At 38.2% G+C, this 26,749-nt stretch overlaps 2 protein-coding genes across 6 annotated transcripts; one reads left to right on the top strand and one right to left on the bottom strand.

Moving 5' to 3' along the window:
• Nucleotides 1-66: 66 nt before the first annotated feature.
• On the bottom strand, nucleotides 67-5,677 carry LOC148396621 (DEP domain-containing protein 7-like). Its single transcript, XM_088378142.1, has 12 exons — nucleotides 5,526-5,677; nucleotides 5,208-5,393; nucleotides 4,394-4,535; nucleotides 4,225-4,320; nucleotides 3,962-4,152; nucleotides 3,445-3,646; nucleotides 3,197-3,331; nucleotides 2,946-3,094; nucleotides 2,705-2,847; nucleotides 1,714-1,839; nucleotides 998-1,073; nucleotides 67-504 (listed from the first exon to the last, which is right to left on the bottom strand). The coding sequence occupies exons 1-12, from the start codon at nucleotides 5,590-5,592 to the stop codon at nucleotides 305-307; spliced, it is 1,713 nt and encodes a 570-aa protein (XP_088234268.1). The 5' UTR covers nucleotides 5,593-5,677; the 3' UTR covers nucleotides 67-304.
• Nucleotides 4,966-21,852, top strand: ccdc73 (coiled-coil domain containing 73). Of its 5 annotated transcripts, XM_088378137.1 has the most exons (23): nucleotides 4,966-5,054; nucleotides 5,167-5,292; nucleotides 7,434-7,621; nucleotides 7,846-7,923; nucleotides 8,629-8,769; nucleotides 10,425-10,496; nucleotides 10,594-10,665; nucleotides 11,324-11,359; nucleotides 11,522-11,596; nucleotides 12,437-12,475; nucleotides 13,196-13,331; nucleotides 13,789-13,868; nucleotides 14,002-14,124; nucleotides 14,236-14,295; nucleotides 14,445-14,549; nucleotides 15,596-15,646; nucleotides 15,803-15,916; nucleotides 16,859-17,030; nucleotides 17,266-18,884; nucleotides 19,087-19,177; nucleotides 19,263-19,390; nucleotides 20,953-21,020; nucleotides 21,476-21,852. In XM_088378137.1, the coding sequence occupies exons 4-23, from the start codon at nucleotides 7,879-7,881 to the stop codon at nucleotides 21,630-21,632; spliced, it is 3,384 nt and encodes a 1,127-aa protein (XP_088234263.1). In that variant the 5' UTR covers nucleotides 4,966-5,054; nucleotides 5,167-5,292; nucleotides 7,434-7,621; nucleotides 7,846-7,878; the 3' UTR covers nucleotides 21,633-21,852. The 5 variants fall into 5 exon arrangements, with proteins under 5 accessions (XP_088234263.1, XP_088234266.1, XP_088234265.1 ...); XM_088378140.1 differs by having other exon boundaries at nucleotides 4,993-5,292; nucleotides 11,330-11,359; XM_088378138.1 differs by lacking the exons at nucleotides 4,966-5,054; nucleotides 5,167-5,292 and adding an exon at nucleotides 5,722-5,791.
• The last annotated feature ends 4,897 nt before the right edge of the window (nucleotides 21,853-26,749 follow it).

The following is a 26,749-nucleotide window of genomic DNA, read 5'->3' as shown; positions in this document are numbered from 1 at the left end:
AAGACGTTCGGATTTGTTTTTCCATTTTTATTTTCTATGATCCCGAATGATGCAACAACATCTACATATGGCAGAGATTGCAATTTTATATTGGTCACACATTAGGAGGGAATGAGTGGATCCTGGTGACAGTGTCAGGTACAGTGCTTCTGTTTCAAATCAGATAAAGTACATACCCAAGGGAATCTATTTAGAGTCCATTCCAATGAACCATTATCAACCACTGACAAGTTTAAACATATTCTAGATACATTTCAATAATATTACGATGATGTATTATAAGCTTGCTTTAATTTTGACAAACCTACAACAGATTAACGGCAGATTCTCCAAAGTACTTATTAAATATCTCAGGGTGCGCTTGGTAAAACTGCCTAAGTCGATGTTTCCTCTCCTTGGATGAAATTTTAGCATCCAGTTGAATGAAGTGAAGCAAAGACCAGAGTTCCTGATCAGTGGTTGTCTTACTCATGCCACTGTACGTTTTGTTGGAGACCTGTAAGCCTACAAAACAGACAGGGATTTTTTTTTCAGTCCCATAAGAAAAATATATACACATTTTCAGCAGTTTTAAATAAAATAGTTTTTTTGCATTGCATATTTAATCAATATTGTACACAAATTGGCATGAGGCCAAAGCCTCATAAATCACATTTTGGTAAATTTGATATTTTTTCAAAAACTTTTGTGTGGGTGTAACTTTTCAAATTATTACTTGCTCTTTTTCACAATGCAATGCTAGCGGTTGAAAACCAATAAATGCCATTTTTTGGGTCTCCTGAATAGTGATGATTTTGGAGATACGAGGATTCCGCTTGACACCATAGAAAATTGTTTTTTACCCCCAAACAAAGACTACTCGGGTCATGACTAGTAAATGTCAAATGAATATAAATTAAAATGACAACCCAAATCTACGTTTCTATAGGTTATAGGTTTTTTTTGGACAATTGCTATTGTCAAGATGTTTTGTTTGCATTAAAAATCAGGCATTCACCAGTAACATCTGGCTGTTTCGCCTGAACAAGGCCAGCCAGCTTATCGCTCACTTCTTTGTGCAGGGCTCCAGGTATCTGGGATAAAAAGAAGAAACGTGTGGATAAATGAAGTCTTGTTTGCAACAAAAGCTTTTTGACAGATGACATGAACAGAACTATCCAAAACAATGCATTTATCCTTTTCAGTGACATGCTCAAATGGAAACAGTCAATTTTACAGTTACAATAAGATATAACGCACAGTATTAGTAAATCTACAAACACCCACCTCAAATCACAACAATAACAAATAATCCTATCTTTTTTACGGATTAAATGTCATGTCGATTGAATGTCATGTTGCCAATATGGAGAATTCTGCATTGACCAACTGAGCATGGGGACCCACTTTACTGAAAGCATGTTCCTGCAGCGCTTCATCCACTTTTTAAGGTCTCGTTTTTCCCCAGATTTTTTAGGGTTCCTTGACTTGATTAATTTGCTTACATTGACAAACCTGCTTCTGAAACTTGGGTCTGATTGTCGAAATATTGATCAAATAATTAAAACTGGGATTTCCAAATATTGATCAAATAATTAAAACTGGGATTTCCAATGTGAATGTGATTTTATATAATATCCCAAATATCTGACTAAATCTTAAGCCATAATAATATGTGGTTCACATTGAAAATGAGCGTGAAAGAGCTTCCAAACTGCTGAAAGACGTTAATACCTTGAAGATCTCCTTCACGTTGCTGAGCATGAAGACTATCATCAGATCCTCTCTCTCTTTTGACAGAGCCTTGCTGTTCAGGATGGCCCTAGAGAAAGACTTCTTCACTGCAAGTTTGTTTTCCATCTGCAACATATTCATATAACATATTAGGGGTCTTGGCTAAAACTGACATGGTTATTATAAAAAAAATTAAATAAATTAAAAAAAAAAAAGACAGTTCTTTGCAAATTGAAGGTGCAGTCGCAATTCTTGCCCTGACAATTTTACTCTTAAAAGATTGACCACAACTACCACTGAAACAGTTGTAGAGTCTACCATTTGAGCATTAAAATTCAGAAACGTTACATTTACCATAAACAATGTTGTAACACATTCATGTAGTAATTTATCCAAAGCTGAAAACTTCAAATCTGTTCATTCTTGAGATGGATTTTCCTATTCTTTTCTTTGAACAACAAATTCAATGCCGCCTTTATCGACCATGTCAGATAGGGTTCTCAGATAAAATCCAATTGACAACTTATTACATTAGTACATTTTGAAAAGATGAGCGCCTTAAAAAATTAGGTTGGCAGCTCCAATCTTGCTATCAATGATGGATAAGGACTCAGCACTGGAAAAAAAGAGGCAAGTGTGAAGAAGAAAAATAAAATTAAATAAAATAAAAAAAAAACAAGAACCTTGGTATTAATATAAGTTTTTTATACAGCATGACAGACGAAAACTGGGTTTAGTGGGGAAAAAAAAGTTTCATTATTTTTCTCCACGGTCTTCACAAGCTCTTGATTATTTTTTCTTATTTTTGTCATTTGTTTTCTCTCATGTGGTATTTTTATTATACGTGCGGGTTTGTTGTAGATACATTTGTCATTGTGTTAAAATTTGGGCCCTTTCAGAAAGACCACAAAAATAATGCATATGAATTCTCAAAAAGCAAACCGTGAATAGCCGAGGGTTGTCTGTAATACACAGCATTTATGATCATCACCTCCTTGTCCAGTTTTATTTCATGTGCGTCAGCAGCCACTGTCATGAACGTAAGGATCTGACACAGCTCCTTTCTGCACCTTGGTGGCAGCAGCTTTAAGCACAACTGAAGAACTTCAAGTGCTTTACCCAATTTTGCATTCACTGTAAATGGACAAAAACATAACAGAAAGATGACACGAACATCTTGACTTCAAAATCAGGTTTGTTTTATGGTTAACTGTGTTCACTCAAGTCTCTACCTAGCAGATCGGTTATTGCTGAATATACATCAGTCATTTGCTCAGGAAGTAGTGGAGGTCTATCCGTGTTGCTGTAGTGTCCCACCAGTAAACCATACAGTAGCAGTTTGCAATAAGCTTTGCCACTTTCGGAGAGGCATTTATTACCTAGAGCCAGAAAGTTAAATCACAACTGTCATATATAATGGCACATGTAATCATACAAAACTCAGCAGCAATCATCCTGTCACCGCTTGTGCTAGTACTTCCCTGGTGCGTTGCCATCAGCTTGCTCAGTCTGATGATCTTGCGGGAACAAGAGAGGCAGCTCTCGGCTCAGCTTCACCACCGGTTGGTCAGGGAGGAAGTCCAGACAGTCCAGGGCTGCTCGGAGCCACTCGTCTTCTCTGCGTGAAGAAATGGCAAGATGATATGAATGTCACAAAGATTCATCTACAGTACAGTACTTTGTCCAAGCCACTTTCGTTTTGACTATATGATTGAAAGAGACAAAACGTACTGAGAGTCCCTGAAGGCCTTGAGGATCTGTCTGTCAAGGTGGTTGCTGCCGTAGATCAGATCAGGGTTATTATGAGTCATGGGGGGTGATGGAGCAGAGCATGAAGAAATCTGGCTCATCTGAAGCACACCCTCCAATATCGGGAGTTCCACAAGGTTTAATAACCTGAGAAGGGTTTGCTCCTGCCATACCTCATCTACCACTGTAGGGGAAGTACAATCAATGTCAAGCATACATTTTTGTATTCTAGTGTTCATGCATGTTGTTTTTAGTCTGTTTTTCTTGTGTTTGAACAGAAAGGGAGCAAAATGCTGAAATTTGGCATTTGCGTACTCCGGTTTTGCCATTTTGTATCAAAACTATTTTCTTGCTTGAACAGATTTTTAGAGTTTGCTTGTTCTCCCAGGTCAATGTGGGTTTCCCCCGGTTCAGAAAATGGATGGATGACTCATACCAGGAAAAATTGATTATCATAATCACAACCGCCGACAAATAACATTTAAATGTAACTTCTTACCTGTCTGTGGTAAATCAGAATGTGTTTGCACTCTATTGGGACTCAGACTGAAATTCTCCACTCTGGTCTCCATTGGCAAACTGGGACTTACGGGACTGCCTAACTGGAAGACTTTTGTGGATGTCTGGGAGAATTTGACAGGTGTAGGTATTAGACATTTTGGCCCAGAGGGAGTCATCTGCTCACCCTCTCTGCAAAAATAAAAACATTACACGGTTCAGGTATTGTTTTCATGAAATTAGCTCTGTGGATTGACGTCATACCTGTCTGAGGGAGAGCAAAGGAAGAGTTTCTGGATACTGCTTGCAAGCACACCCTTCTCCAAGTCTTCCACTGATGGAGCATCCTCATGAACAAACCTGGTGGACACAATTATACAACGTTCACATATTTACAGCTTGAACAACCTTTTGTTGTTTTAATCAGACTAACCTGTAAAGTGCACATTTGCTGTCCTGAAACTCAGCCTTCCTCTTGTCTTTGCCAAACACTTTAGTTCCTACTGCTTCAAACACATTGCAGTCCAACAGAGCTTGACACACATTCACCACTTTGTCCCGGCATGTTGTGGCACCTCGGATTTTTAAGAAAAATAAAGTCATGCTGTATTTGTAGCTAGCTGAGATTCAATTGGTAGGCTTTGTATTGGAAACAGTGTGTGTTTATTTGATCATACTAGGCCAGTGGTGTCAAACTCATTTTTTTCGCGGGCTGCATTGTAGTCATAGCTTCTTTCGGAGGGCCATTATAAACCCAAATAAATGTATGAGCACCTCATATTATATCCAGTAAAAGGTACAAAACAAACTGACAAATAACTCATTTTCAAATCAGACGAGTAAAAACTGGTCAAATATTAAAAAAAAATATTAAAAGTGAAGACAATTTGCCATTCTAGTAATGACACACAAATTTGATGCACAATATGTCTTCGCGGGCCTCATAAAAGGCTGTGGCGGGCCGTATCTGGCCCCCGGGCCTCGAGTTGGACACCTGTGTACTAGGCAGGCACTAATACGCCCTTTGACCTCATCAGTAAGACAATCTAGTGCATGGGTAGAATTCCTAGGGCAGTAGAACAGAAACTTTACCAGTGAGTGTACACTTGTTGACAACTCTGTGTGCTATTCGTCTGACTGAGATATGAAATTTCTCAGTTCTCTCGCACTTCTAACCTGGTCACTATATTGATGTGTATAATTTAGTAATTCAGGATATACACAACAACAGTGGTGCAGCATCCTACCCTCAAAGGACTTATCACTGCCAATGTAGTCTACCACAGCATCCACAGCCTCAGAGCCCAGGAAGCAATCGTTGTGGGACACAAGGTAAACTCGACAACGCCTTACTTTCAAAGAAGACCTGAGGTGGAAAACGAGGTTGCTCCCTAATGTAGGAGACTGGGGTGCCTTCACGATCAATCCTCGAACTTTGAGAGGGAGGAGAGAGTCATTGGCGACATTAGGAATTACTGTCCAATTAAAAAGTTAATTAAATAGCGTGTTGAGATATGGCAAATGTTAAGTAAAGAGCATCAAATAACAGTGGTTAAAAAATATACCTTGAGGACGATTGCGTAGTTTCTCAGCAAGTTTCAAGGCCGCAGCTCTTTCTTTAATTGAAGCCATGGTTCCAAACTTCGAGTCTAGGAAACACAGCAGGTGGCAAAGAAGAAATAATCAACGCCGCAAATAACCTCTTGTTGAATTATTGAATACGACCACTAGATGCCGCTAAAGACCAAGACAGTGCGCTTACCAAAGTCTCCAAATGTTCACTTTCATGGGACTGCCCATTAAAAGATTAATTTAAGGCTAATTTGTCGAGGTAAGTCATGGATATCAGCTTGTGCAAAGAAAATAGAAATTAAACTAAGATTGCTTTCTTATGACTTTAGTCGTTTAGTATGAGCTGGATAAAGATCCTTAAATTTAAGACTAGAATCCAAGCAAGCTTTATTTATTTACAATAGGTTAGCTAAGTTTAAATTAGGCTTATGGTGGTTTTGGTGGTTAAACTGCTTTGTTAATTTTTCTTTGAATTAAATGAATTCGTGACTAATGAAATTCAACATTGTTGTATTGTAATTTTAATTTAATGCATTAAGTTCACCCGGTCAAGTTAATAATGTTTTGGTTCATTTTTGAAGGTTATGACTGGTGACTGACAAGTTAGATGTACAATTGTTTCTTGTAGCAATAATATCTCTTAGGTATGTGGTGAATGTTCTGTTACTCTTGGCAAAATTCCACCTTCATTAGACAAAATGTAGTAATCCTCCAATTCTTCCTGTTTTTCTGTTTGAACTGAAACCATATGTTAATGTAATGTAAAAACAAAACAAGAAATGTCTGTGTACATTGTCTTATTTAACTGAAATCTTTACTGTAACCCTTGATCGAATTGAGATTGTTTGAGAGTTGACTCTTGTTAATTATATTTTGTATTGTATTGACATTATCCTAGCTGCAAATGAAAAAAAAAAAAGAAGCCCGGCGTACAGAAAGAGTATTAAATGAATATGAAAAAACACAGCATTTGCCATGCACCATTTATGGCTGAAGTGAGATTTCTTACGTATAAATTTCAGGAATTATGACTGACTTTGCCATTAAGAATCATTACTTGATAAAAATGTGCAATCTTAATAGATATGACATATTTTATGATAGACTTTCTTTTTATTGCTTATATTTGAGGATTAATACTTACTCAACTGTATCGGAGTTTTACCCCCTCCAGTCATATACACACATTACACACACACACACATAACCACGTGCATGCACACATTAAGATGCTGTATACAAAACACACAAAATACACAACACTTTAATATTCACTTGCACTTCCTCTTGCTTACCATGGGGTCAAAGTGTCATTTTATTACCCCAGGCTAGCTAGTTCTAACAGGGATCATTTAATCCCTCAACACGATTGATACCTGTGCAGGATAAATTGAGAGAAAAAAAATCTGTTCTATTAACAGGTCACTGGCTAAGGCTACTTCTCATGACATTTGCAGTTTGTCTGTGTGTGTGCGTGTGTGACACTTTACTATATAAACACATGCAGTTGTACAGGTCCATTTATAGAGCAAATTAAATCACTTACATAATTTAGAAAGCAATGACAGAAAAAAATGTCTCTTTATTGTTATTGCTTTGACCCCTATTATCGTCAATGGGGCTGGTTCATTTTAATCTCGATTGGTTATAAAATTGTACAGTGTAAATAGTCTACAATAAAGGAAAAAAATGGTAGTCTCATAGCCATTAGGTTAGATTATAATAACTGACCAACATTATAAGAACTGAAAATTCAGACCGAGTAATTGTCATTAGAGAATTTGACAGTATTGATTAAAGATGACCAAATAAGTGTATAACAAAAAAACATGGTGGTGATGTTTAATTAAATGCCAAAATCTATTCATCCATTCATTTTCTTCGCCACTTTTTCTGTTCAGGCTTTCAGGGATCTGGATCCTATTCCAGCTGACTTCGGGCTATTTGCAACTCACCAGTCAATCACAATACACATACTATGCTCTATGGACGTCAATGTGGGAACTATTACCATTTTAATTAACAGTTACAGTTAGAGGCAAGCTCTACGTCAATTATTACTGACCAGTGTGCCTTCGAAGATCACCAGGTATTGTTCCAAGTAATTATCCAATCTCACTCAATTATTTGCAAAAAATGTATCTTTATTCATCTCTCATTGCCAGTGATCAATAATATGAAGCAGAACAATTAAATTATCCATTCAATGGCAAATTGTAAATAATTAGCTTGTGTACGTTATCCACTTTTTGTAACATTGCAATGTGCTGTGGGCCTTTTATAATGAAAATTTTTTTTTTTTCCTTGGCTCAGGTTGTGAAAGTAGGCCAACATTAAAGCAACACAATGGACCACGGTACGGATTCTGGAGTTCCCTCACCCAGCACAATTGTAAGTTGTTGCTTCTCACATAGCCACCCACAACAGTGTTATCAAACAGGAGAATATCATTAAATATTCAAAACAACCTCCCGCTAATTAATGATTATTTGAGCATATGTGTTAATTTAGATGTGGGGACCAAGTCCTTCACATTAAGCAATACCAAAGAAGCAGCGCTCAGTTTCAAAAACTTTGGTTAGTACATCACTTCCTCTCATGTGATATCGCTTAATTGTTGTGTGGAGGTGCAACGATTAACCGGTTGCAACTACGGTAATCAATTATCAAATTTATTGATAATTAGTTTGGATAATCTATGAATCTTTTAGGGACCTTTTTTCATTTCAAACTGCTTTGTAATATGAATATTGTCTGACTTTTGTAATCCTCCAACAAAGCAGACTGATTATCTTTTTGTTGAATCAATAAATAAACCATTTATTTTGGAAAACAAGTATTATATATTTTCCATATTTGCTGCCATTTAATGGCGAAAACCGCTAACTGAATCACAATTAGTTTGTTTCTTTTCTGCACAGTCTATTTGAATTAATGTCATATTTTCTTGTGATTGGCTCCAAGTCAGCCCTATCATTCAGAAGCTACAAAATTGCATTGCTGAATAGGTTGCTGTTTCTTTTACAATCATCTGCAAATCTGATAAGCTATGTATCTCTGTAATCGCTGTATAATTAATTAATTATGCTCAATTAGATGGGGGTAGCAGTGACTCCACAGGAGAGGCCTCGGCTCAACACCCCCTGTCAATCAGAAAGTGGAGGAACTATGTTACTGCAGTTGCTGGAATTTAAAACACATCTGCTTGAGGCTGTACAGGAGCTGCACATTCGAAGGGTACAGTAGAGTATCGCACGGTCCTGTCCTTATGTATGTTTTTCTCACGGAAACAAGAGTTAGTAGAATGATTTTATGATGGTATGATTCCACAGTCGAACGGCATAAAGCTTGTCTATTTTGGAACTCCATCAAAATATTCCTGTGTGCTGCAAAAGTTTCACAAAAACCTTGGAAGTTCAACAAAATAACAAAATACCTACAACTAAAATTGGAAAAAAAATTGTTAACATAATAAAATTGGTTTGAAAATGCTTTAAAAAAAATTCATCTTTCGTTTATAAAACTAACTAACGTCTCCGATAAGGATATTTTTTCACATTTTTTGTTTGCCTGCTATTTGCATCAAACGGGATAAGCTGCCTTGTTAAGTTCATTCTTAATTGCGCAACTTAAAATAAAATAGCTTCATTTCATTGAAAAAAGGAAGAAAGTTGTGAGCATTTTGACCCGAAAGAGATCTACCGCTACCTTTGTCTTTTGGCTGTGTGAGCCACACTATTAGACACCAGTTCGAAGGTCAGACATGCTATTTGGCCCTTGACCAATAAGTAAAAAGTTAATTTGTTTGTCAATGGCTATTGGGGGTGGTCATCATCCCACCCTCAAGCAAACACATTCAACCTGACAGTACATTGTCCGAGTGCATAAAGGCTGGAAGAGCAAAAATGTGATGTTAACTTTTTTTTTTGCAATTTCAGTTTTATTGTTATGGTCACATTAACTGGAAAAATAAGTCGTCTCTTCCTCAGGCTGCTTCTATCACTAGAGGTTAAGGAGTACCATGTCATCATGGTCTTGGTACTCTGTTGCTATGGATTGGACAAGGCAGAAACAATATTAGGTTTCCTTGTAAATTAAAGCTTTACACGAAAGAACACGCTGCAAGAATGCATATATTTAACATACATAGTTTCATTTTAATTTGATCAAAATAAAAACAGTGTGCCAATTAAAAAAGCATTCTAAGGAAAAATCATCATCAACAAACTGGATCTTCAGATTGAGAAGGAAGGTGTCAGTTTTTTTTTTTTAAACTGCAACAAAACAAATTTACGAAATAAACATTGTTGTTATCATAATTTCCTAATACGGTCCAATCTGTTGCATGTTCTGTTTGGATTAGGACGACAGAACAAGTTCAGTAAAGCTTTAGTGTAGTTTCCACAAAACTTTAAGGCCTAATGATTATTTGTCAAAGGGAAAATAACAGCTTTATCTTGTGCCCTCCTTTTGCACCACTGAACTGGTAGGCTACCATAGTTTAATGGGATTTATATAATAAACAGAGTTCAGCTTCTCCCACATGCACATAAATAGTCTCATGGCCATCGAGAAAAATAAAATGACTTTTACCCACCTGCTTTCTGGGGGTTTCGAAGGAGGATAAGGACAGCTCACAACAAATACCTCCTCCCCTCTAATGTTAATCACTCTCAATGGTGTCCTTTCAATGAAATAGAAGAATGAAAGGGTGAAACTTGACTTGTATGTGATGCATTTGCGTAGTGTGACTGACTTTCTTCACGTTTTGAGTGGAACCACATTGTCAGTATGTTTTGTAAATTTCCATTTCAATATAAATTCGATTGTTTTCATCAGATGCAATATTTGTTTACTTTCTGCTTCTTTTCATCAATCTCCCCATGGTTCAGGAGGCAACAGCTCGGTTTGAGATTCAAATCAGCAAAGTGGTGCTGGAGAAACAGGAGATAGAGTGGGAGAAGGTACGGCTGGAGGGCAGTGGTTCTATCAGTATTCAAGCTTTATGTCATTACAAATGACCGCTTTCATCACTTGAGATATTTCACCCGATCATGACAGGACTCATTGCAGCGTCAAATAGAAACAGCTACAAAAGAGCATGCGGAGTCTCTCATCAATGTCAAAAAGCAGGTGCATCTCATCCTTACTTTCAAATGTTCGACTGTTACACATTGTTGTTGGAAAGAATATCGCTGCCTTTCTGATGTGATTTACAAAACCCAAAAAGTTTCACTGCAAGGAAGAGCTCGAACCCAAACTCCCAAGTGGGCTTGCATTTTCCCATCATTCCAGCCACAAGCCAGCCAATTTAATATGCACTAAAGCTGCTTCTCCTTCACGCTACACTGAGTTGCTTGACCTCTTGAAGTACAAAGTCACATCATAGGAAGAACCTCTAATTGTGTCCTTGAGGGGAAATTCAATTTACGTGCTTGAACATGATGCACACTCATAGTCCAATGTGCTTATCTCCATTTACAGAAGTTCTCAAACTTGTTCCTAAGCAATGTCATGATTCTTCCTAATCCTTTTCGAGCATTCTTTGTTACTGATTTTTTTCAGTTTGTTGGTTATTGTTTGTTTGTTTGTTGTACAGACTTAGATATGACACTATAAAGTGTTATATTTTTTAATCTTTTTATGTTTTAAATATGTTCGAAATAAAGATATTAAAAAAAGTCACAATTGCTGCCCACAAGGGGAAATTAGTCCTGATTTTCTTTTTAAAAAAAAATGTAAATTTGACCTATGACTAGCAGACATCTTAAATCTTGATGTTTTTCTCAAGTTACAGGCCAAAATAAGAAACATGGAGGAGGATAAGGTATGAGCATCTCTGTACTTGTGGATTTCCTTCAATTACTGTTTTAGTAGTAAATTTTCTCGTCTCACTTGCACCCTCTTGGCTATTGGAATGCATTCTTTTGCTCTCAGCTTTGGTTTTTATTTCTTTTTTGACACTCAGACGAATAATGTCACATTACAGGGGAAATACCAGTTCATTTCTGAGTTAAAAGAGAAGGAGATTAGCAACTTGAAAGAAGAGCTGAAGTCGCTCCAGGTATTGAACTTGTGCTCTCTGTCCATTTATCCTATTCGCACCCTCACATTTATTACTTCACTGTTCTCATTCATGCTTGAAAAAAATAATGATTTACTTTAGATCTTTTATGAAACAATAGTACTCTGCTAAGTCAAGGGCAGAAGGTCCGAGCCAATTTGGCTTCCAAAGTGTTTGTCCTCGGGCTCAACGCCATCGAGGTGACAAACAGCCATCCCCACGGACCGCTGCACTTTAACGACCAGCCGTCTTGCGTGTAGCTTTTTTTTTTTTTCTTCTTGATATTCTATCTGGGAGACATTAACTGGTTTGTTTTGCTAAGTTGAGGCCCAGCTGTCTTAATTCTTGTGACATGGTCTAGTGGTTCCCTCTTCATTTTCACATGCACCGTTGTTGTGATTAAATCATTTCAATCACTACCATCTTGACAAAATGCTAAAGTACAAGTTTCCTCAACTAAATAAAATAAAATTGTGAGTTTCATGTTTTTTTACATCAGTACTTGAACTCCAATGAAATGACTTTATGTAGAAGTGATTTACCAAAATAACTTTTGGATCTAATAAAAGAAAAAGTAAATATGTTTAAAAAACATTATGGCCCTTTTGATTGGTCATGATCTTACAATAAAACTTTGTGATTGCATATTTTTCCTAGAAACATGGATTATATTTTTTTGTTCCATAGCCATTTTAATACCGAGCTGCCCTTCCTAGAATAAATTAGCAACTTTAATTTCTTGGAGAAATGTAATTTATTGGACCTTTTAAAACTATAATAATCATTATGATCTGTTGTTGATGTTGTGGATTTTGGTGTGAGTTTATTCCTGTCTTTCAGCTGCTGAAGTACAACTTTGAAAAGAAATCCAATGAGCTGGTAAGGAGGTTTTTAACTTGTTCCAGTCGTTGACAGAAGATAGGTGGGAGTGAGAAAAATGAAATGACTGGGGGAATAGGAGGACTAGCTTTTAGATGGAGGAGCTCATCACCATTAACGGATAGGGAGAGTGTGACACTTGAACCGCCCTGACAATATTAAAATATTTTATAACAGGACCACGCTTGGTTGAACCCTCTTCCTATGCCAGTGGCACAGTCAGGGAGTTGAAGGAAGGCTGGTGTACTAGGAGAGCAGGGAGTGAAATGAGAGCGGAGGGAGTGAATTATTGAAGAACGAGTGATACAGACAATCTAAGTGTAATGGCACTTTGAAGAGCGCTAAAGCTCTGTGAGGCATGGACTTTGCTGATGCCTCCATCCCATGATAACACAGAGTGTGTTAAACCATAAGCCTCAACTGAATTGACTGAAGTATCTCGGAGTAGATTTGCACTTTCTACTTCTACTTTATTTCTTGTTGGCAAGAGTATGATGAGGAAGCAACACATTCTAACACCTCTTCTGGCAGCTTCAGTCAGAAGGGACGTTGATAATGATTCTAAGGGCTCCTAACTGGTAGCGATCCTAGAAATCTTTAAATCAAGTTATGGTATTGACCTGTTGGGGCCCTGGCTGGATTTTATAGCATTTTCATTGTTTCATAAGGATGTGTTTGTTTTACATGGTCATTAATGTATCTGCTGTATTTCTTTGACAGGAACAAAAGCAAGCTTTGCAGAATCGGTCAAAAGATAGTCACCTGATCCAAATAGGGGAAGTTGAAAAACGGTTTGGCACTCTATCCAGGCAGTGTGCAACACTCAAGAAGGCCCATGAGCAACTGGGGCAGAATGGTAGCTGATGGAAATTCTTATGTGAAAATGTAGCTTTAGAGATTGTTTGGTTTTCTACAAAACAGTGAAATTGAACTTAAAACTGCATCAACAACATGATGTGCAAATGGAATAACAATGCTAGCTCCGGAGTGTTCTGCAAAGTTAAAGACTCATTATACAGTCACCGTGGCCATGTTTTACTTGTGAGATTAACAAGATCCTGGAAACAATTAGCAGTTGTTGTTTTTTTTTTAAAATAAGATTCCTTTATTTGTCCCACACAACATCATGACAGTAGTAGCTTGTTAGTCCCTAAAGTATTGCTGGCAAAAAAAATACTGAGGAGGTAAGATCCTCCGTACACCGTCATGTCTGTAAAACTTTGTAACGACAACACATCAATTGCATTGATATCAAAAGTTTATTCTGATGACAACCATTGTGTTTGTGCGTGTGTTTGTTTTTTTCCTGACAGTTGATGAAGCCATGAAAAGAAATAAGAAACTAAAAGCTACAAATGAAAAACATGAAGCAACCATTCAGAAACTAATGAAGGTATTGGAGACTTACATTTTTTTAAAATAAAAAATCTTAAATAATCCTCACCTCTGGTACAATATAGGTGGGATCTGAGTCAGAGCAAAATCATCTTCTTAATTTGTGAATTTGAACCAATCGTGTTTGTCAGGAGTTGGAGGAAGTCTACATCAAACTGGTCAAGACAAAATTGTCATCAGTCCGACATGACACCTCCGCCATAATGACACACAAGGAGCAGCATCTCAACCAGCTGAGTTACAACCTGAGCATGGTAACCAATAACTCAAGAAGATAATAGTCTGTCAATCAATATGTGGGACACAAAGTAGAAGGAATAAGGAAAGGTATTTAACTTGTTACAAGCTAATGTTCATATGTTTAGGAAAAGGAAATGAACAAGAAACTACAGGAAGAGTATGCAGCTTTGCGTTCAGAGAAACAAGTGAGTGAATCATGACTAATCATGAACACAGTCTAGTTTGTGTCGAATTTTCATAACTTCCATGAACAAATACTTTTTTTACAAATTTGACAAGCAAGATAATTGTGTTCCAGTGCTTTACTAGATTTTTATTTTGTGTGACTGTCAAGGAAGCAATGACGTCCCTGCAGCACACTCAGCAGCTTTTGTTGAACCAGACACAGGCTGTGAATAGACTAGAGCTGCAGCTGCAGACACAAGAGGAGCAGTACAAGGTCAGAACTTATGGTGGACCTTATGTTCCCCGTTACCTTTACATTCCTCTCATGACTTAAGTTACTTGTGAATTGAGATGAAAACCGATCATCCATATTGATAAATGCATGATAATATCAATTTCCCTATGTGGATTTTCTTATAAAAGACCTCACGATTGACGATGAGGCAGCACAGACAGATCAGCTACCTCCCAGAAAGAAGGTTGTGGGTTTAAATTTAAGCTCTGTGTGCTATCTGCATGGGTTTTCTCAGATCTCTCTGTCTACTTCCCAAAGTGCAGTATATACACATATTATAGGCGAATTGAAAACTCAAAATTGTCTTGCTGTTAGTATGAGAGTGTCATCGTCGTAGAATGTGGATTTTGGCAGAAGGCTCTTCATGGGCTCCATTAAGTCAGTTTCTGCATCCATCATGTGAAGGACTGCATGCATCTTACGGGCCAATTTTAAAGGGAATGACGAGAGCCTCTTGGCTGCAAAGCAAGTTGGCTATGTTGACTAAGAGATTTTTCTAACTGTGCTGAGCAGTGTGCTTTGTAGAGGAGTGTCATTTCATCTATCCATCCATTTTCTATACCACGTGTCCCCACGGGGGTCACGGCGTGCTGAAGCCTATCCTAGCAGTCATCGGGCAGTAGACGGGGGGCACCCTGAACCGGTTGCCAGCCAATCGCAGAGCACTCAGAGACGAACAATCATCCGTACTCACACTCCTTAATCAGCCTACTGTGCATGTTTTTGCGATGTGGGAGGAAACCGGAGTGCCCGGAGAAAACCCACGCAGGCACAGGGAGAACATGCAAACTCCACACAGGGAGGGCCGCAGGTGGAATCAAACCCGCACCCTCTGAACTGTGTGGCGGACATGCTAACCAGTGTGCCGTCGTGCTGACCTCTCACATTTATTAATGAATGAAATTATTATAATCATCATTAAAATAGAACAAATTTGCAAGAGAAAGATATCGATTCACTTTCAGTTTACAGTTTCACACCCTCTTTTCTTGTGAAAATGCTTTGAGTGAGTACTTTTACTACAGGCCCTCAAGCAGGAACATGAAGCGATGCAAGAAAAAGTTGCTGAATTGATGGTGAGCTACATTAAACCATTCTGGACAAGTAGGAAAGAGATCATTATTATTGTCAGAGAAAGACACAGAGTTCCATTTTATTAAGTAGTTTAAAAGGAAAACATTTTGGTGATAATAGTTTGATAAACAAAAGAAAATGTTTTCTTTCACATGTAGAGTGAGCAGCAACATTTTCAAGCACTGAGAGAGGCACACGATGACCTTCAACAAAAATACAATGGACTGTCTGCACAAGTCAAAATGCAGGCTCAGAAAATACAGGAATTGGAGGTATGCATGGATTTTACCGGTATCATGAATGAATTATTTTCTATCGGCATTAATGTATTCAACAGAGAGGCTGACCTGAATGCATTTGTTAAAATCCATCCATTATCTACACCGCTTCATACTATTAAAGTAAAATATCAATTAAAATCAGCTAACCCTACTTTACTCTAATAACAGTACACATGGAAAAGTACCGAATTAGAAAAGTCTAGAGAGAAAATACTATAGAACAGAGAGTACCCCGAATATAGTGAGGAAAAATAGAAATGAGTAAATGAATGCTAGTGCAAAGAGGAGGGGCACCGAGATTAAAAGTATATTAATATATAGTATATTAAGTATTTGTAGTATTAGTAGTGTTATTTGTTTGTTTGCACGAGTGCTGTGGTTCGATTTTCTACTTTTGAAAGGCGCAGTAAATGTTCTCAAAATGACATCCTATATTATTTTGCTATTTTTAAAATCAATTCAGCTTTACTAAATGATCATACTATTTGTTCCAACATTTCATCCTGTGAACAAAACATGATTGTATATTTAGCAATACCGTGCCAAGACATTGTATTGCATAAAACGAAACTGGAAAATAAAATGGAAAATAAAATAGAAAATGGATGGATGGATGGAAAATAGAAAATAAGCTGATAATATTTTGTCTCAACTACTCAAAGAAAGAAAATACTCTCTATTTTGCAGGTCTTTTAGTTTCAAAGATTATTGCAGTTTGCAAATAACAAAGTGCATAGATGCCAAACCTAAACCATGTCAGAGACTGATTTTGACCTGTTGTGCATAAAATAGAATTTGATGGCATGACATTTTTCCAAATAACAGCCTCCAAGTGCACAACAGCTACTGTTGACAGGGTTGACAACATTGTTGGATTTTAAACTTTTGGATGTTTGTTTTTCTCTACACATGAGAATCTGTCTTTCTACTTAGATGTTCCCCAATCTAGCAGAGGGAACCAGAGAGAGACCTCTTGATGAACCCAAATCCAGCCTTACACGGCCTGTCTTTGGCAGCCTTCAGAGCTCGGCCGTTTCTCAGAGCAAAATCCTGGACTGTCTGGAAGATACAACTGCTAAGACTAAACTGGATGGTGAAATGGGAGGTCAGCCAACATAATATAAACAATGTGATGAGCATGCTTTATTATTTGTTCTTTTCAAGAATTTAGTTCTGTACAACATTTTAGGTCGGTTTGAGACATGCAAGAATTAAGGGTTAGGGGTCAGCGTTAGATAAAAGATAAAATACAGAAATTGTATTTTTTCCGGACAGACAGGCCGTATTTTTATCAAAACTTGAAGCCTTGTTGTTTGTACTTGCACATTGTGCTTTCCTAGGAACACCAGAGCTCTTTGGGAAGTGTGAAATTCAGCTCCAAGTTCAATGTGAGGAGCCCTTTTCCATTAGGTCACCCAAAAAGGTCCTGGGACTCTTGCGAACAATGGACAATGATGATACCGTTGTGAATAAACACAAACGCACCTCGAGCACAAGTGGACAGCTCTCCAATGAAGTGTCAGATGTGACTTGCACTACTTCTGCTAATGAGTTGACGATCAGTGAAAGTTTAGCGGATGGAATAAAAACATCAAACTCAGACAACATGTCAAGCCATTACCTACTAACCAACAACAGAAATAGCGTCCAGGGGAAGATAAGCGCAAGTGGACCAGACTGTCGTGGAATGGACAAAGTGAATAACGCAAGGAACAATAGAGATAAGGGGCACAGAAGTCAAAGTCAGCTGAGCAGTGCTGAAGATGTCCTGGAAGAGAGATGTACTGGAGAGCAGAGAGAGACTGTTTTTTTGCAAACAGCAGACAGTGGAACCAGTCAAGAACACGGCAAAATTGATGCACACAAAACAGAAACGACCAGAATAACAGCCCAGTTTAGGGATGGAGAGAAGAAGGGAGGACAAACAGAAACAGAGAAAGAGGCCCAGACAACTTGTGATCCAAAGATCACATCCCCATCGGACGTTGACTTTGTGGACATCAGTGAGAAAATAAGCATTGTCTGTGAGGCGGACTGCTATCAAAAGGACACAAAGAAAGCTACAGACCACAGCTCTGTTAGCATGAGAGAAGAGAAGCTACTTCACGACCTCAACAGTTCTCCAGACCAAAGTCTACATAATAAATCTATTTCAATTGTGCAAGAGGCTCAATGCTCAAGTCAAGTTGAGGTCCAAACCAATGCAGAGACAGTCAAGTCTTCACCAATTGCACCTTATCCACTAGTTGAGAAAATCACAGAAGTGACGAGATTGGAGGAATCAACAGTTAATGTTGGAACCACCTCTTCTGACCTTCTCAGTCTGTCAGCTGATTCAGTCAAAAATCAGGCAATGAGAGAACCTATTCGTACTACGAGCAACGTGATTCCCACAGATGAAATGAGTGGTACAAACACAAATGAGATGTTCAAGAAAACCATTGTTGACACCAAGGTTGGATGCCATAATATGGGTCCATCTGAGCCTGCAAATGGACTAATGGAGGTTTTTGAAAGCGATGCACACGTGGAGGCCTGTGAGACGACCCCTCAGGCAGAACCTGTCATTTGTGATGGCAATTTCAATAGTCCCATTTCTGACACAGACATTACAGAGGATTCTCATCAACCCAAAAGTTGTGAATTCCCTGAGGTTAGCACATCGAAATGCAAACTGCAGCCTGTTGTAAAAGATGTTTCCAACCCAGACATTGCAGTGGATTCAAACTCTGAAAGTGTCCTGTTAGGGTCGGAGCGACCAAAAAATGGTGAAACATCTGAGGTCGACACATCAACATGCCAAAAGGAGCCTGGCGTAAAAGAAGCCCTTGGTGATGTAAAGCAGTTTTCTTTGCCTAATTTAAAGACTTACAGGCTGTCGTTTGACTGGGGTGCCCCAATGAAACAGACGTTTCTCGCCACCATTACCTCTGACTCCAACCTGCAGCCAAATGTTCAGGTACGCATTCTAGAAACGGTCCAAATTTAGCAATTTGTTGTACTTAATTAAGTTTTTGGGAGGATATTGACAATAAAGCTGACTTTGACTTTGTATTCAAAACAATTGTTTGGATAACAATTAGGCATTAAATATATTTTTGTCGATGAGATGCAGGTTTGATTTTGGTGTCATTAACCATTTCGCCTTGGTGTGTCTTCAGAAGTCTCCTGTGTCTGAGCAAAATGCAAGTGCTTCTCATGAGATACTCACACAGTCTCACTGCACATTTCTTAAAAGCCAGCCCAGTAAAGGTAAAAACTGAAAAGAATTAGATTTTTGTCTGATAACAATATGTTTCACTGTTCTCACTGCTATATCTCACTTCATTCCTCTCAGAACCATTCAAAGCGTCTGACCTGTTGAAGGCCTCCAGCGTCTCTGCATCCACAGGATTTGGGAGGAAACATAAGATGGGAGAGTGGAACGTTTGCGGAGAGGGCGTCAGAGAAACAGTAGTAACAGATGTTAGTTACAGAAACTTGATACTCTCGTAGCGTTTTGTCTAAATAAGGCTACAACTTCTAACTCATAAACAACATTGAGCACCTACCTACTGCCAAAATTAGTTGTGAATTATCTATTGCACAAGGAAATACAGTAAATTGCCACAGTTGGATTTAAATGTGAGACGTGAGCTGCCTCAGATGACATTGCCGTATATATGCCGTATTTTTCTCTGTTTAATAAGTATCAATATATTGCTTTACAAGTTTCCCATAAGGTTGCTCAAATTTGAAACCGTTTTTCTAATAAGATTTTATGGAAGGGTGCCAAGGTCACAAAGGAAGGACGGCAAAATTTGTTGCCCACCTTGTAACAAGTTATCCATATTGTTATTCTTATCACGGGTAATTCAAAACTTAGCAATTCTAAGCATTCTTCATTGTATACAGTGAGATCACGGTTCACCTTTCGCTGCCTTGATTTTTTTGCAGATTTTTTTAGGGGGTGTCAGCATAGCTTACTTTTCATTTGTTTTTATTATTATTTATGTATTTTACAGTGTAGCAATGGTAAATGACACTTATATGGTGTTCAGAAACTCAGAATGTTGTTCAAATGTGCTGTTGAGTCATTCAGTTGAGTCGAATAAGGCAAATAGAAAACAGTTACATTCAGAAATTGTAAGGTGAGCGCTTAGCCACCGACCACATGACAAGGGTAATGAAAGAATGGCAAAAAAGTTTTTAAAAGTTAGTCTTAAAACGAATTACCTTAGGGTTAGAGTTCGGAAGATAAAGAAGACGATGACAACCTCAAAGACGAAGACAATGAAGAAGTAGAAGACGACAATAAAGAAGGGACTCATGGCCACCAATTTTTGTTTTGCACAACAAGGGTTGAAAGTCAAATTAAAATGCAGTATGCAATCATTAGATATGGGCAAGTCACTCGAACAGAGCAGATTGAGTACAGGCACTTTCGCATCAAAGGTTACATGTACAATAGCCGGACAGAAACCGGTGCCTGGCAAATCTCCTACCACATGATGACATGTAATGAGAATTACTTTATCAGCTTTTGTGGTTAGATAACAGAAGATAACTACATCTGGTCAAAACTTTACACTCCACTGAAAATGTGAAGCACTCAGTGGATCACTTTGGTTGAATGTTAAATCATGTTTATTGACTGATGCGTCGGTCCTCATACATCCTGTAGAAAACACGTTTCACACGCTGCAATGTACTCTTCTGTTACAATCACTATAAAATATCACTGTGGTTTATAAAATCCAGATGCAGGTTGTTGAGGGAGATATAGTGCAACACTTTGGATGTGTGAGGAACAAACTACTATGACAAAAACTGTAGTCAGCTCAATTCTTCATTCTACGTGGATTCTATATTATGGGAACTTCATATGAGCTCAGTCTAGGCCTGGTTTTTCTCTTCGAGCTGCCCAATCTCTGTTCATCAGTTAAAATTTCTCAAGAGGCCTAAATGAGTTGTCTTTTTTAGAGACTTCTGTTTTATACCACATGGGAATTCAAGATTCTCAATTGTGTGTGTGTGCGTGTGTGTAGGAAAGCAGAGTTCCATTGTCTGCCCCTTCTTGTCAAGTCTCCAACTCTTCCAGCACGTGGCATTCTGGGTATGTCTATTCCTATGTTAAACAATAGTAAAAGTCACATACCGCTGCTGTTAGTTGTAATCTAATGGAACGTGCTTTCATTCACAACATGTACGGCCCGTCACATCATTTTATGTAGCGAAGACAAATTGTGCATCAAATTGGAATTGCAAATTGTCTTTACTTTTAATAATATCTTTATTTTAAATATCTGACCAGTTTTTACTCAACTGATTTGAAAATGAATTATTTGTCAGTTTGTTTTGTAACTTTTACTGTATATAAGATGAGGTGCTCGTACATTTATTTGGGTTGACAGTCAGAATGGCCCTCCGAAAGAAGCTATGACTACAATGCAGCCTGCGAAAAAAATGAGTTTGACACCCCTGATGTATAGCCTGAAAGCTATTTCTACCGCTGAAAGTCATTTCTGCCATGTCTTGTTTATTTTTGTTTCCCCTCTTCATGCAAAATAGAATTCCTTTGCCCACTGTAGCTCCAAGATCCGATGCTGAGCTGGAACCTCTGTGCTCTCAGGAACAGTCATCATTCAGATCTCAGATATCAAAAATTGAAGAGTTCTTAAAATCAGAAACATTCCACCTGTCCAAGCGACCACGCACAGACCACTAAACCAACACAAGATGTTGGTAATGCCTTAGTGCTTAAAATATTTTCATGTATTAAAAATTAATTGGTAAAATATATGGTATTATTAACTCAATAGTGTTCCCTGGGTTAATACTCCATGTTGTTTGTCTGTTGCACTTTTATTGGTGGTTCAAAGATGACAAGGCAAGGGAAAAATATCATTCTTCTAAAAAATGTTCTGTATTTTTTTTGCAAAATAAATTACATACTATATTAGGGACAAATATGTATTTGCATTGTGAGTGTGTGTTTGCGTGCGTGTGTGCGTGTGTGTGTCATTGGTTAATGTTAGTCACGGTTCCATTAGAAGCTTGCCATTACTTTTACACAAATTGCTCGGAATAATAACCAGCAAATGCCAAGCTTTGTTGTTTGTTGTAATGGTGTTAATAGCTAATTAGCAGTGAGTCTTTAATGGCAAATGGGGTTGAATGTCTCAGAGGTGCTGTAACCAGTCACACCGTTAGTCTATGGTTAGGCAGGAGAAATAGAAAAAAACCTATTAACATGGATTTAGAGGTAGCAATTAGCTCAGCCTACTTTGTTACGATTAACAAACATCAATTAACACACATTAAGTCAAATTAAAACATTCTAATTAGCCTCTTGTTAACTTTATGTTCCCACTGAGCGAGTAACATATGGCCTCATGTTAGCACGAGCCATCCCACCACAGATAGTTAGTCACTAATTGCAGACAAATTGCTTGCCAGATATAATAGTGAGGAATTGGTAATAGCTGCATAGCAGCTAAGATTTTGCTTAACAAATACTCAAATGTGGTAATCACAAAGTAGAGTATTTAGGGAGACGATCAGAGATAAAATCCAAATTCCTACCCCCCAAAACCTTGGCATGCCACCAGACAGCATGGTTCTGTTTATTGCAAAAAGTTTTCACTCATCATTTCGTAGCCGTTTTAGTGAAACAATTGATGGCCGATGATGGAGACTGCCATGTTACTTTTGTCAACTATATTTTGGGAACTTTCTGGATGCCAATGTATCAGCTACCAGATCTAAAAATCCTTTTGCCGAAGTGAGACTCATTCTGCTCGCTCATTAAAATTAATGGTGCATATTTTGATGGTTACCACAACGTCTCCGCATGGTCCGTCTGTCTGCACTTATTGCTAATGAATACATCTGAATTTTAATGCTCTCATAAAGACATCTGGTGCATTTCAGTGGCTTTGTCCACCACTGCTGACCCTTATCGTTATTGGGTGGTAGGGGGGTGGGTTGGTGGGTGTAAGTGGGAGAGGTGTGGAATGTTAAGTAGTTAATATTTTCACACACAGTTTGCTCTCACATCTAATTTCTTTATATTCCTTTGTTTCTCTCACACACACACTTGCGCACACACACCATGGATTATGAAGTTGTGGTGCTTTGAAACAGTCAATTACCCTCTTGCTGGGGAGGATACCTGCAGTTAATTACTGCTGAGTTTTTTTATATGAAGAGTAAATAAGAAGACCACTGACATTCACATTCCATCAATGTGTCCCCTTGCACACACTTGTCTTTGTATTTTTTAAGTGCTGGTGCATAGCTGTATTGTGTTGCATACAGCAGAGGCACCATGCACCCTTAAAACTGAAAACTAAAATTTGGACTGACCCAGGCTGTTGACACAAGTTTGACACAACTCTGGATTGTTTTGCAAAAAACAACAGTTGTTTTGTCCAAAAATTGTTTATTTTGCACAAAGAAAGACCCAAAAATTGAGTTGCATCAAATCAATTTAGGTCCAATTTGTAACCTAAATTGGGTTGTTTTTAACCCAACATTTTTAAAGGTGTGGGGAAAAACATTGCATGTTTATTGTTCTAATGCTGTATCAAAAATATTAATTCACAAGATGATAATATCCTCATTGACATTGTCAATTCCCCCACAAGCATCCCTGTTAATACTTCTCGAATGGTACAATGTCAGATAATCAACGTTCTCATGTTTTTAACGGCATAATCTTAGATACTGCTCTTGCATTTGATATCATTATTTTGTGCAAATCGTCACAAAGTTGTGGCGGGTAGGTTTCATCTGGTACACAGTGACTCAATGGTTAGGTTCACATTTTCCCCGGAAATCGGCTTTCCAAAATCACGACATTCCTACTTCCTTAATATCACACCATACCCTTAACCATCCGCTAACCCAGTTCAAACCCCGCTTCATGGTCACTGTTACGACAACCGTTTGGTCCTCCAAAATATACAATGAATTTGTTCCAGACACATAAAAGGTACCCCTTTCATACAGATGCCTGCACAAAAATAGAGCAGTTAAACGTCACTTCTGATTTATTGCTTGATTTTATTGAAATTCTGTACATAAGAAGGGAGTGAAGCAGTATATTTGTCAATCCTCCAGTTAAATGGGTCTCGGCACTAAACCTTGTTGAATATCCTGGGGTTATAGGGCCGTGTTTTGTCATATTATACCTCTTGCCGCAAAATACATCACTGTAAATAAAATGGGGAAGTCGTATTAAACGGTGCAGTAGACGGAGTGCAACCCTGGCACTCTGAGTGGACTCAAGAGTCTTAAACTGAAGACATGCAGCTGCTCCTTTGGCTTGTAAAATACTTGAATTAGAAGATTATAGTTGAGGGAGTGTTGAATGTTGTTATATCTTTTGTCCCATCCGGTTTCTTAATAACTATCTGACACTGTTAATGAAACATTTTAAGTAAGTTGTTCCTTTGTACCACAATGTCAGGTAATGCACCTAAAATAATTTGTTTGATATAAAAGAAACCAGTGAAGTAAATAACGTTTCTATACTCATTAATATACTGAATTTACTTATAGAGAGTGTATTCAAAGGCAAAGTCTATTGACTTGACTTTATTTTGGCTTTCCCTGATGGCAAATCATTAATACTGGAGTTTTGTCATTCTTGATCAAATATATCGGGCCTGGAGAATCATTTACGGTAGAAAATTTGGCCAATTGATGTCTGATCCAGGCATTAGACTGGGAGTTGATACAATAGCTCCCAGGGGCACGTCTCACTACGCGGCCTGTGGGAAACCCAGGGAAGATTCAAATGGTGGAAAAAAAGTGAGTGAGTCATTATGGGCAATTACTCAATGCCTAGACTTAAATGACTAAAATGTTCATGCAGATGTATGTACATATACCAATATATATGATTTCATAGCACCGATAAAATATGTGTACCACAATTGCAAATGTCAATTACAGGTTGATCTAACTTTTCATGAGCCAGAACCTTATCCATCCATCCATCCATCCATCCATCCATCCATCCATCCATCCATCCATCCATCCATCCATCCATCCATCCATCCATCCATCCATCCATCCATCCATCCATCCATCCATCCATCCATCCATCCATCCATCCATCCATCCATCCATCCATCCATCCATCCATCCATCCATCCATCCATCCATCCATCCATCCATCCATCCATCCATTTCCTAAACATTGAATAGTCTTGAAATTGTAATTGATTTTCAAATATGTGATTATCATGACATCACGCAGTCACTCAGGTTGAGAAAAAAAATAGTACCAGTAAGTGGCGTGTCATTGCGCTTAAATTATCCTCCCAGGGGGATCACCATGATGGCAAACATACGTTTCTGATTTCCTGGGAAGGCTTTTACTTCTTATGGGTACACGATCCTCCCACAGATGGACACTGATACCTATATATCTGGAGGAACGTGCGTGTGTGTGTGCGCGTGCATGCGTGTGTGTCTCCACTGCAGCATGCATGAGTGGTTGCTCCTGAGAATGAAACCATTTGGTGATGGTGAAGAGGCCTTAAACTTTTAGGCCAGGGTCACCTAGACGTGCATGCACATGTAACTCAGTAGAGGTGTCTGCCTTGTTACTCATAGTCACAAACTCTTTCATTTAAAGGAGAGTTTATTAACCTGTTGATCCTTGGTCATGAGCTTTCCTGGTGTAGTATCTTCCCGTATGTATTCCTAAATGTTAATATTTAAATATCTTCACATTTACTGAGTTCAGGACCTCACACGTGCACATGCTCACTGGCCTCTCAATCGCTGACCCAAAACAACACGTCAAGCTCTAGTTCTGCCATAAAACGTAATTAGTTATTGCCTTTGAAATGTCAAAGACTTGAGACCTTTACTCTGCAGCAACACATTTATGATCTGTTTCTAAAGTTGAATCATGGCTTTGAACTCGCACATAACGACTGCAGTGATTGGTCTTATTTATTCCATTTTGTTTTCAATGGGCGCAACCCGTGTGGATGAAATAGTAGATAAACAGAGACTTCAGGTAAGGTAGGGGTCACAGGTTTACCTACATGTTGTAAACTGCATTAGATTCTTGATAATGATCCTTGGGGTAAACACAGACAAATTTGAGCCTTTCTAAAAAGTAGACGATTCACCAAGGAGAGAGTTTTGAGAAGGTTTGTAACACAATACTAGACAGAATAATGCTGGACACACAGGTGCTAGTTTATTATCATTCATGACTTGTGTGAATTACAAATCTTTTTTTTAATTGTTGCAAAATCGTGGCACGCTCACACCAAGTACACGTTGTCGATTACAAGGTAGATGGAGGCTGTAGGTATAGAGGTATAGGTATAGAAATAGGTATAGAAATCCCACAAAATTGAATTGATGACCGTGGTAGATCAACATTTTACCTCCCAGGCTTGACTCATTTATAATAGTGAGGTTGACTTCACCTCTTAATATGCCTGAAGTCATTTCTCATTATTTAATCTCTTTTGAGTTACTTGCTTACAGACTCATACTGTGAGTTGTTATGGTTGCATGTTACTCAACACAGCACTGGATATTTAGCTTTGGGTGGTGGTGGTGAGGGGGGGGGGGCAACATGCCTACACTATACTTCACTCACATGGTGGATAAATCTTTTTCTAAATTATATTATTGCGCCAAAACGCTGATATTAGTTATCACCTACAGAATTCTAGAAGAAGATTTGAATTACACATTGAGCATCAGTGACATCTCTGATGGTGCCATTGACTTGGAAATACGTCCTGTGTACGGCACTACTGAGTACTGCAGACAGATCTGTGATGTTGCACAAAAAGTAGACAAGAG

The sequence above is a fragment of the Syngnathus floridae genome, chromosome 6 (genome assembly GCF_059516105.1).
Source record: "Syngnathus floridae isolate MCC-2025c chromosome 6, RoL_Sflo_1.0, whole genome shotgun sequence".
Lineage (NCBI taxonomy): Eukaryota > Metazoa > Chordata > Actinopteri > Syngnathiformes > Syngnathidae > Syngnathus > Syngnathus floridae.
This window is presented reverse-complemented; position numbering and strand designations above follow the sequence as displayed.